Below are 12,303 nucleotides of genomic sequence, written 5' to 3'. Positions count from 1 at the left end.
CACCAAGTTGTTCATCCGCTTATACGAGCATAACCGTTGGCAAACATGGATTGCTAAGATATACCGCCTAGCAAGGTATATAGGACTAACAATGCGTAAATACCTTAAGATGGAGTCATTTGAGGGATAGAAAAATATTGTTTGGTGTAGTTTATAATCTGTTGAAATCTATCATAAGACAAACTATTCATTTTTAGATTTATTCTTTAGTATGAAGTAATTAGATCTTTAAAACTAAAATGGAGAATGGAATCATATTTAATTCTGATTTGCACTTTTACAAGAATGGTCAATATTCTTTAAATTTTTAAATATTTGTTTTTCACTGGGTATAGGTTTCAAATTGATCAGAAGAAAAAAAAAGTTCCAATCCTTCATATTTAAAAGTTAAACTTAATGTATATAAATGATGTGAATAATAAATTTAAGTACACCAAAATATTCAGCACAACTAGACAAAAATTGTAGTCAGAAGACTGGTACTTACATAAGACTGATGTCACCTTTGACGTTTGAAAGTGACCTGCCATTTATCTTAACTGATAAGACCTGAAACGAATCTTTCTCCCAAGGCTTGGGAAGAATTGTCCCCGAGACAAGCTGAAGTCTGGATTCCAGTGATGACTGGAAACTCGTTCTTATGAAATTCTCAATGTGTGATCTTGCGTAGGGCCACAACAGCCTGATTTTCTGTTTTGATTAGAAAACTATTAAATAGATGAACAGCAGTGTTCACTTCTCAGCATTTAGTTAATAATACAAATGTAGACCTAATCCTTATCGTATGGTGTATTTTGGTGCACAATGACTTTCCAGGTCCAGTTTAACTAAATCTTATTTTTTTCTGACCGTTATCTCTAAACTAAGTGGTCGGTTGCCTGATGCTCCCTCTCTAATGTTTTCTATCAAAGGCATCCTCTTCTTTCCTTAGCATTCTTCACTTTATCTAGCCATCTAATTATCTGCCTCCCTCTCGACCTTCTCTCCTAACAGGCTCTTCCCAAGCCCTCCTCACTACCTCCTCACCATTCATCTTCAACACTGTGCCCCCACCATCTCAGTCGTGACATTCTTATTACCCTTGTAATCTTCACTTGAACTATATCATTGCAAATCATTTTGTGTGGCACGCTGTAAATTAAATGAAAAATTATCCAAGTATAAATATCTGCTTAAGATCCAGTATAGCTTTCCTCTCTAACATTATTTTTTAACTGTTTCCTTTGGTCTCTTTCGATTCATTACGCTGTCCATCTTCTTTAACTTTACCTTTCTCACATTGAAGAGCAAACCTTTCAGGTAATTTAGTCTTGTTAGCTTAATCTAGTAAAAATGAAAATAATAATAATAATGGTAATGCCAATATTATTAATATTCATAATAGTAGCAATTAATAATATTATGAACCGTATTAATAAGTACTATGATAATGATAATAACTATGAGGATAAAGAATGCAAAAATTATATCCCAGTTATATAATTGTTTGAAAGACATAACTTGTATTAAAGTATAATTCATTAACATCTGTTGTCAAAGCAGATTCCATTGGTCATAATACTGCTTCCCTTCATATTGGCGCTCGTACCTTTACAGTCTTTTCAGTAGGCCTATCTCTTCAATCACTAACTGCACCAACTCTGTGGCTCAACTTTTTTTTTTTTTCAGGTTGATCTTTTGTGCTGTAAATGACCTCCCCCCGAACCTAGTACCTAATCGTAAGGCCCAAATTCCAAAGGTTAAATATGATAATTTTTATTTTTGGATATCAATCGTACCATATTTTCCTTGTACTTAGAGTTAATATATTTTACCGTTTACTTCAGGCTACAAACATACTTTACGGAAAAACAGCACTTAATTAAATTCAAATGTAATGTCTACTTTAAGATGTAAGGAAATAAGCCTGAATTCGTAAGAAATGTAGGCATGTTGTACTTTCCCATTAACGTAATGATGCTACAAGTGTTGCTCCATATGGTGAGTAGAGACTACTATGAAGTGTTTTATCCATGTTACGCGCTGGATGTTCTGAACTTTAAAGGCTTCCACACATTATCCATCTCCAGCGTTCACACTGATGTTTTCTTAATATATGTGCACAGAGAGAGAGAGAGAGAGAGAGAGAGAGAGAGAGAGAGAGAGAGAGAGAGAGAGAGTTCTCAGTTGAGATATATAGCGTATTGAAGAACATAGAGAGAGAGAGAGAGAGTTCTCAGTTGAGATATATAGCGTATTGAAGAACATAGAGAGAGAGAGAGAGTTCTTAGTTTAGATATATAGCGTATTGATGAACATAAATAGAGGGTTATAAACATTGAGTTATATACATTGTTCATCATTTATTCTTAATATGTTTTATGTTCATTTGAGTTATATACATTGTTCATCATTTATTCTAAATATGTTTTATGTTCATTTCAGATTGACCGTGGTCATTGTTCAATAATAAAGACATTTGAATAAATGGACCAAGCTCTTATTTATGACCACGGTCAATCAAACTATCCAAAGGACTTTAATAAAGAGAGAGAGTTCTCAGTTAAGATATATAGCGTATTAAATAACATAGAGAGAGAGAGAGAGAGAGAGAGAGAGAGAGAGAGAGAGAGAGAGAGAGAGAGAGAGAGAGAGAGATTCTCAGTTTAGATATAAAACGTATTGAAGAACATATTGATACATGACTAATGCCATATTTTTTTATGTTAACCCTGTTTTTCTATTGATGAAGCAACATAACTACTCGTCTGGGTAACTTCACGTGTCATTTTAGTAAAAAAAAAAAAAAAAAAAGTATTGCTTGTCAGATCTAAGTCTATGACGGTGCAATCTACATACTTTCAGAGTATTTGGACCAATTTCATGTAGGCTATGTATGTGAAAACAATTTCGTGAAATACAAAGGCAGTCAGTCACCCTTCTTGTAGTGAATTATGGCAAATTATCGGACTCGGTGTGATTATACCTGGCTTTCGTGTAATCTACGTAACAATTTCAAGCATTGACACAATCAGTAAACTTAAACCACGCCTGACAGTAAAAAGAATACTTCTTGAAGATGTAAATTCAAAATAAGTATAAATCTTACCTCGTTGAAGAAACTCACAAGTACCGGCTCGGGAGCATTCAGCTAAAAAGTAAGAAAAAATTAAAGTTAGACATTTATGCCAGGCATTATAATGATCTTTCTCTCTTTCACTCAAATAGACCCTGTAATGTGGTATCTGCCCTTATTGTGGTGGCGTACTTATGTTCCTGATATTAACCATATGTCCCCACACATGTAATCTGAAACACTATCTCATTGTAGCCCTTCAAATGAGCGTTTTAGGTATTAGAGAAGTCGCTTATGTCCAATTCCTCATAACACGCATACGCTATATATATATATATATATATATATATATATATATATATATATATATATATATATGTCTGGTGGTCGGTCTCCGTGGATTATCTTCTTAATAATAGGGTTGAGAAGAGTATTGTCCACTGTGTCAGCTTTCCATTGGCCCCCAGATAGGTTCAATGGGGTTGATTGATTTATGATGGCTGATTCCAGGATTTTCCTTCTGTACGGACAAATACTCTTAAAAAGCAAAGACGACTCACTCCAGTTAATCTGGTGCCCTAAATCCCTATATATATATATATATATATATATATATATATATATATATATATATATATATATATATATATATATATATATATATATATATATATATATATACACTCTTTGATTTTGAAATAGCTAATAAACTTTTTTTTCTATTTCAGATTTGATTTTGGAGTAAGAATGGCGGATACTGGGCTTACGTTCGAGCAAAAAAAAATTGTTCTGAAAACATTCTGGAAATGTGAAAATAAAGCTAAAGTGCAAAGACGATTTACGAGTGAGTACCACAGAGATGCACCAATATGCGTCACCATTTCACGAATCGTAGATAACTTTGAGAATCATGGAACCATCCAGTGCTTGAGAAAAGGACATTGATAAGCCCAACTAAAGAGCAAGATGTTATTGATAATGTTCAGAATCCCCACGAAAATCTGTTTGTCAACTGTCACGTGAAACAGGTATCCCAAAATCGAGTGTCCACCGCATTTTGTAGCGTGCGCAATGGAAAAGATTTATTCCAGTGCTAGTTCATGCTCTAAACGAAGATGACCCTGATCGAAGGATTGAATTATGCGAGTGGTACCGTACACTATGTGCAGACAACAACACGTTTTCACTGAAAATTATCTGGAGCGACAAAGCCACATTTAAATTAAATGGCTCGATAAATCGCCCTAACTGCAGTTACAGGGCACAAGAAAATCTTCATCTTAAGTGGAACATAACTTGAATTTGCCTGGAGTCACTGTCTGGTGTGGACTTTCAGCTAGGGGACTTATTGGACCATTCTTTTTCGAAGGCACAGTGACAAGGTTGAATTATCTCGACATGTTGCTAGAATTTGCTATGCCATGCTTCCAAGAATAATTTGGAGATGGCGAGTTCTACTTCCAACAAGATGGTGCACCCCCACACTTTCAACGTGATGTGAGAGGATATGTGGATGAAAACCTGCAAAACAAATAGATTAGAAGAAGAGGGGCCGTTGAATTTCCTGCTAGGTTGCCACATTTGACACCCATGGACTCTTTTTTGTGGGGATTTTTAAAGGTCAACGTATACAGCAGAAAACCTTAAACAATTGATGAACTTAGAGAGGCAATTGAAGAAGAATGTGCTCTGATACCGAGAGAAATGCTACTAACAGTTTGTAGTTCCATATTTTCACGATGCAAAAGTGTATAGAGCAGAATGGCCACCAGTTTGGACACTTTATGTGAGCTGATTTTTTTTTTAAACACTCAAATTGCTCCATGTATCCTTACTTTTTCACTGTGAACTCTCAGAATCTTTAAATGTGCATTGTTTCTCTCTTGTGAATCTGTTTTCCACGTTAATATCAATAAATTAAACAAAATGTAACAATCCAAAGAGTATACATTATTTTGGGACACCCTGTATATATATATATATATATATATATATATATATATATATATATATATATATATATATATATGAGGTTATTTGCCTTTGTTAGATAGGCACTGCGCATCACAAGGAACTGGCTATCCTTTGATGTATCTAGCCATTAAATCCACTATGGATTTAGTCAGCCATGAAAAGAGAAGACGACAGAATGGCTCCCATTCCTGGGCGTAGCGGGGTGCTAAGAATCTCCCGGTTTATAAATACTAAAGAAAAATTGAAAATAGGTACTTGGAATGTTAGAACTGAATCAGATTGATAAGTTACAGCAAGTGGAGAGTAAATTTATGAAATATACTTTGGATATCTTGGCCCTATGTGAAACACATTGTAAGAGGATTGGTAAGGAAATTTTAGACCAAGGCAATATATAAATATCTTCTCAGGAAGATCAGATGGAGTTGGAAAAGAAAGGGTAGGATTGATGATGACACCAAGAGCAGAAAGGCATTAAACGAGTGGAAACCTGTAAATAGTAGATTATTACGAGCAAAGTTCTAATCAAAGCAGTGCAATATGCGTATTACAGATTGCTATGCCCCAACAAATGATTCCCTTGGAGAAAGGAAAGACGAATACCATGAAGAACTGCAGAGGGTAATAGATGAGATCCCTGAGAGAGAGATGAAAATTGTGATTGGTGACTTCAATGCTAAAGTTGGGAATAAATAATCAAGGTATAGAGAATGTGGTTGGTGTCGCGGGTCGTGGCAAAGTTGCAAATGAAAATGGAGCGCATTTTATAAGTTTCTGTTCAGCAAACAATCTTGACATTGGAGGTACTCTTTATCCAACACAAGAACATCCACAAGTATACATGGACTTACCATGTAGCAATTACAAAAATCAGTTAGATCACATTACCATTAATAAAGAGATAAGGAGGACTCTGAGAAATGTAAAAAGCTACAGAGGTGCAGATATTGGTAGTGACCACCAGCTCTTCATTGCCACTTGAATTAAAATTGAAAGGTTCCAATAGAAAGATGGATAGAATACCTAGGTTTGAAACAAATAAGCTTTTAGATGAAGAGCATAAAGAAACATTTGCAATTGAATGTAGGAATCTATTTGCAGGCTTAGAGACTTTCAGAGACGAAGAACAGACCATTAATGAAGAATGGTGTGATATTAAGAACATATATCAGTCAGTTGATAGTGAAGTCTTGAGACACGCAGTAACAAGGAGAAAGCTATGGATATTAAATGATACTTGGGATACTATAAAAAAGAGACAAACACAGTAATTGAGTATTGAGAGTTTTTGAGGAAGTGATGAAAATTACAAGGTAGAGCATGCTAAGTATTCCAGTATTGACAGCGAGGTCGAAAGAAAATCCAGGAATGACTGGAGAGAATATTTAGACAGTAGAGCAGATGAGGCTGACAAAGCTATGAATTCAGGGAGTGGCTATGATGTAAGAATTGCTCATAGAATTATTAATGATATCTCGACGGGGGCAAAGAAGAAGTAGCATATACCCATCAAAAAGAGAGATGGCTCTGTTATAGCAACAGAAGATGAAGAAAGACAACGTTGGATGGAGCACTCTAGTGAGATTATGAATAGGAGATATAAAGGGAATAATTTGATTGATATACCTGAAGCTGATGAAGACCTTGATGTGTCCATGAATGAATTCAGTGTGTTTGAAGTCTTAGCTATCTTAAAAAACTAAAGAGATGGAAAGCCCCTGGATACGATGGAATAACTGCCGAGATGATACTGGCTCCCAGACTACTTACAAGATTATTTTGTAGAATGTGGCATGAAGAGGCAAAACCTGATGAATGAGAGTTAGGATTGTTGGTGAAAATAGCAAAAAAAAAAAAAAAAAAAAAAAAAAAAAAAAAAAAAAAAAAAAAAAGGAGACATGACGGATTGCAATAATTAGAGGTATAACACTTACGTCAGTTGTTATGAAAATATATAGTAAGCTTACTCTAAAGAGACTGGAGAGATAGAGTGATGAAAAGCTGAGAGACAAACAAGCAGGATTTAGAAAAGGTAGAAGTTGCACTGACCAAATTTTCTTTTTAAGACATGCGGTACAGCAATGTGTAGAATATAGAAATCCACTTTTGATGAAATTTGTGGGCTATGAAAAAGCCTTTGATAGTATGCAACAGCCAATTTTGTGGAAAGTTCTGCATTATTATGGAGTTCCTCTTAAATATGTAAATTTGATTAAGTCTGTTCATGAGCATAGCAAGTGCAAAGTTAATGTTAATAGAGTCCTATCAAATTAATTTCCAGTGAACAGTGGCATACTTCAAGGGAATGTGTTGTCACCTATGTTGTTTATCCTACTCATGGATTTTGTAATGCATAGAACAGTGGGGCATGGTGGAGAAGGATTGGACTGGATTGGGAATAGGAAATTAGCTCTACAGTATGGTGATAGCGCTGTTCTTATTAGCAAAACATCACAGGATTTTTAATGCTTGTTTATCAGAATACATGAAATATCGCATGAGGTTGGGCTTAAGATAAATAGAAGATAGAGATGCTGAAAACGGAATATGCAATGGAAGATGAAATATCATTGGAAAGAGAAAAGATATGAGGTAGAATTATTCAAATATTTAAGAACTATGATCTTTAATAAAGGATCTTTATAATTGGAATTTAATTAAAGATTGAAAAAATAAAATCACATGATGATAGGTTGAATATAATTTGGAGATCAAATCACCTGAAATTACATATAAGAATATACAGTAGACCCCCGGGTTACGGCGTCCCCAGCTTACGTTTTTTTCACGTTACGGTGTGGAATACGATGTTCCTTCGTCCCCTCGTTACGACATTTTTCCCCACCTTACGACATCAAATACCAAAATTCAAACTTGGCGGTTTTTACACATACGACTGTGCGATTCACTAGTCTACCACCACGCTCATACGTCACTGCATACGTCACTGAGAAGCTGGTCTGCTATTGGTCGGCGTCACGGCATCACTAAGATGCCGATATGCTATTGGCCGAAATCCCTCCCACAATGCCTGAGAGAGATGCTGTCTCTCTCTCTCTATTTGTTATACACGCGCTCAATTCAGAATCTCGTGTGCGTTTCATAAAGACTTGATCTCGTGTGAGCGCTTGCGATATCGTATTTTTTGTGCATTTTAGTGCTTAATTCTAACTTTAATTTGTTAGCCATGGGTCCCAAGATTGCTAGTGATGTTAAAGGGAGAAGTAAGAAGATGATTACTATGGAAACGAAGCTGGAGATAATAAAGAAATACGAAGAAGGCATGCGCATCATTACCCTCGCTAGTACGTATGGCCGTAACCAATCTACGATTGGTACAATTATCAAGAACAAGGAAGCCATTAAAGCAAGTAAGTCTTCTAAAGGCATGACTGTCCTTGCCAGTGGAAGGACCTCAATCAACGACAAGATGGAGAGACTCCTTCTACTTTGGATTAAAGAGAAGGAAATTGCTAGTGATACACTCACGCAATCGGTAATTTTGCACAAGGCAAGCGCCATCTTCGCCGATCTCGTGGAAGCCCAGAGAGACGGCGGAGACGAAGGAACGTCACAGCAAGCACCCCAAGAGTTCAAGGCTTCTCATGGGTGGTTTGATCGTTTTAGGAAGAGGACTGGTATTCACTCAGTCGTTAGGCATGGAGAGGCGGCCAGTTCTGATAAGAAAGCAGCAGAAGAATTCCTCAAGAAGTTTGAGAAATTAATTTCCAGAGAAGGCTACATTCCTCAGCAAGTGTTTAACTGTGATGAAACTGGCCTTTTCTGGAAGAAAATACCCCGCCGTACATATATCACACCTGAAGAAAAGAAACTTCCTGGCCATAAACCGATGAAGGACAGACTTATGCTCGCATTTGTGCAAATGCCAGTGGGGACTTAAAAATTAAGCCCCTACTGGTATACCACTCAGAGAATCCTCGTGCCTTCAAGGCACAAAATATCATGAAGGATAGGCTGTCGGTATTTTGGAGGTCTAATGCCAAGGCCTGGGTCACGAGGACCATATTTATTGAGTTGATAAACGTCAGCTTCGGTCCTGCTGTCAAGAACTTTTTAGAAGAGAACAATCTTCCTCTCAAATGTCTCCTGGTACAGCACAATGCCCCTGCTCACCCTCCAGGCCTCGAGGACATCATTCATCCTGACTTCTCCTTCATCAAGGTTCTCGATCTGCCACCAAACACCACCCCTCTCCTCCAGCCTATGGACCAGCAAGTGATTGCCAACTTTAAGAAGCTTTACACGAAGCATCTGTTCAAAAGATGCTTTGAAGTGACCGAAAGCACTCAACTCACCCTCCGTGAATTTTGGAAGGGGCATTTTGACATCGTTCAATGCCTGAAGATGATCGACAAAGCTTGGAATGAGGTGTCACGGCGCACCTTGAGCTCTTCATGGAAGAAACTGTGGCTAGCTGTTGTGGCAGGACGACACTTCGAAGGTTTCAATCCCTCAACCGAAGACGAGGCCGTTGATGATCCTGCCCCTGAGGGTGATGTTGAGGAAATAATTTCAATCGGGAGGTCCATGGGGCTTGTTGTCGATGAGGTTGACATCCATAACCTTATCGAGGAGCACAGGGAGGAGCTTACGACTGAAGACTTGAAGGAGTTGGAGGCAATGCAATTGACCATCATTCAAGAAGAGCACAGCTCTAGTGGTGGCGAGGACGGGGGGGGGGGGGGGAGACTGAAGAAACGACATCGGCAGAAATAAGGGAAGCTATCGGCTGGTATGAAAACCTTACGAGTTTCATTGAAAAAAAAAAAAACACCCAGAAAAACTTCACACAGGTCGTCTTATGGAGAGTGTTAATGACAAGTGTATGAGTCATTTTAGAAATATGTTGAGGAATCGTCAGAAACAGGCTTCTTTGGATAGATATTTCTCCAAAAGAGAAATGTCAAAAAGCAAGGATGATATAAGGGATTCTATTAAATGTGTTTGTGGTAGCTCAAGTCCAACTGATTACCGCCCAATTTCCATAACTTCCATATTATCTATAGTGTTTGAACGTCTTATGGCAAAATGTCTTAATAGGATTGCTGAAGGTAATCATCTGTTCCTTAGTGTTCCTCAATTGCAAAAAAGATTGGGTTATTGAGAAAGTCTTTTAAGAATTGCGGTGATCATTCTACTATGTAGAAGTGTTTTAATTCTTTCATTCTACTTTGTTTCGAGTATTGTTCTCCTGTCTGGGGTTCAGCTGCTGATTCTAATCTTAATTTGTTGGACAGGAACTTACGGTCTGTTAAATTTCCTATTCCTGATCTAGATATCAATCTTTGGCACCGTCGTTCAATTAGTTCATTATGCATGTTGCATAAGATTTTTCATAACTCTGACCATCCTTTATATTCAGATCTCCTTGGACAATTCTATCCTGTTCGTAATGATAGGCAGGGAGTTAATTCTAACAGCCAGGCCTTCTCCATCATGAGGCTCAATACTATACAGTATTCTAGAAGTTTTATTCCAGCTGTGACCAAGTTGTGGAATTATCTTCCTAATCGGGTAATTGAATCAGTACAACTTCAAAAGTTCAAAGTTGCAGCAAATTTTTTTATGTTGAACAGGCTGACGTAAGTCTTTTTATAGTTATATGTGAATTATCTGTTTTAATGTTAATGTTTTTTCTTGTATTTTATTTTAATTTTCCATTACTTCTTATATAGTTTATTTCCTTGTTTTCTTTCCTCACTGGGCTATTTACCCCTGTTGGAGCCCTTGGGCTTAAAGCATCTTGCTTTTCCAACAAGGGTTGTAGCTTGTTAATAATAATAATAATAATAATAATAATAATAATAATAATAATAATAATAATAATAATAATAATAATAATAATAAATGGTCACGATATAGTTGAAATATCAATGTTTCAATTGATAGACTCTGTTTAATGGGACGGGAAAGTGTACCAAAGTCTGTTGTACTTCAAGAGAGAACTTTTGGATCTTATAACGCATTTGGATGAGGATTATCTCGTGGAGGCCGGTCCATTTTTATGATAAACATTTTGATGGAGCATGTAAGACTCATATAGGCCTAGGACTGTGTTTTTAGTTTTCTCCTTCAATTATAGCCTACACTATATTCGAGTAACATCTAATCAGTACTGCACAGGTCAAAAGACTCAATAATTAAAATGCAATGCACAAACATTGAGGTAAATATCTAACGTTATCATCTCATTCCTTATTTTGCTATTTACCAGGCGTTGCTAATTTGAGAATATTTAGCCCTTACCTTTGAAGACAACTCGATGCCAGCCGCCATGATAATGCCCTGCCATGTCACCTTAGACGCTGCTGAGAAAACTGTCGTTATCTTTACGATGCCCTCCCAACTGCAGTACACGAATATGCCCAGTCTAATCAAAGGGGACCCTAACCAGTACAAGAATAACGCAAGGACTTCATATCTCAAGAACTTTGTCTTTAACGTTTCATTACGGTTCTCATTTTTTGTTTGTTCTGTTACCGTAGTGTTGGCCCTGAGTTCATGAGGCATTTCATGAGTTTCTCCACTCTCAGGTCTACTCATTGGCGAAAGGTTTTCATTTTGAGTTTGCTCCTGACGGTAGATTGTGACACAGACATAAAGTGTAACTAGTCCTATGCAAAGAGCTGGACTGTATTCGTCTATGACGAGAAGCGATTCGTGTGCTAACAATAATAAGAAACAGTTCAGAGTGTCAAACCACGGAGGGAAATATTCGTTAACTTTCACCAATAGGTCGGAAGTCGATTTAACCAAAGGCTGGGCATTGGCTTGATATTCCGGCGTTTCCATCTTGATAATAATGAAAGTTGAGATCTACGAAGGAATAGGGTTGTTGAATTTTACAGCTGTCACGAACTTCAAATGTCAGGTCTGCAGTTCTTGCCCAGAAATTCAAGCTACGCAGCTAGAGTAGACTGGAGAAAGCACCAGCTGACCTCTATATGAGTGGAATTGTAGCTTCTCACTTCTCTCATCGCAGTAATCATATCATATGATTATCAAGATAAGGAAATTGTTTGTCTTGATAAGATATATTTTCAAGAATATTCTTTTGCACCAGTCTTATATAATCTTTACATGTAATCATATCAATGATATAGAAATGTTAACTCGTAGGTTATAATGCCATGTATTTATTGTTATCAGTTTGTCATTAGAATAGAAAGGGAAACTCGTTCAGTTGTCAACGCTCTTTTATTATTTTCCATAGTAAAAGTTTTAACTACGCTATTTTTTAAATTAGCTCAGAA

The 12,303-nt window shown here is 36.8% G+C and overlaps 1 protein-coding gene across 1 annotated transcript; it reads right to left on the bottom strand.

Annotated features, from left to right (window-relative positions):
• Nucleotides 1–463: 463 nt before the first annotated feature.
• LOC137622000 (uncharacterized) lies at nt 464–12,014 on the bottom strand. The gene is made up of 3 exons (XM_068352488.1): nt 11,297–12,014; nt 3,089–3,130; nt 464–690 (listed from the first exon to the last, which is right to left on the bottom strand). Exons 1-3 carry the CDS (start codon nt 11,840–11,842, stop codon nt 484–486), a joined length of 795 nt encoding a protein of 264 aa, XP_068208589.1. The 5' UTR covers nt 11,843–12,014; the 3' UTR covers nt 464–483.
• Between the last annotated feature and the right edge of the window lie 289 nt (nt 12,015–12,303).

The sequence above is a fragment of the Palaemon carinicauda genome, chromosome 28 (assembly GCF_036898095.1).
Source record: "Palaemon carinicauda isolate YSFRI2023 chromosome 28, ASM3689809v2, whole genome shotgun sequence".
Taxonomy (NCBI): Eukaryota; Metazoa; Arthropoda; class Malacostraca; order Decapoda; family Palaemonidae; genus Palaemon; species Palaemon carinicauda.
Note: the sequence above shows the minus strand (reverse complement) of the source record. Positions and strands in the feature narration are given on the sequence as shown.

Coding starts and splice junctions, on each gene's coding strand:
- LOC137622000 (XM_068352488.1), bottom strand. CDS start 11,842: ATGGAAACGCCGGAATATCAAGCCAATGCCCAGCCTTTGGTTAAATCG. Junction 3,131..11,296: donor GCATCGAGTTGTCTTCAAAG/GTAAGGGCTAAA, acceptor CTTACTTTTTAG/CTGAATGCTCCCGAGCCGGT. Junction 691..3,088: donor TTGTGAGTTTCTTCAACGAG/GTAAGATTTATA, acceptor TAATCAAAACAG/AAAATCAGGCTGTTGTGGCC.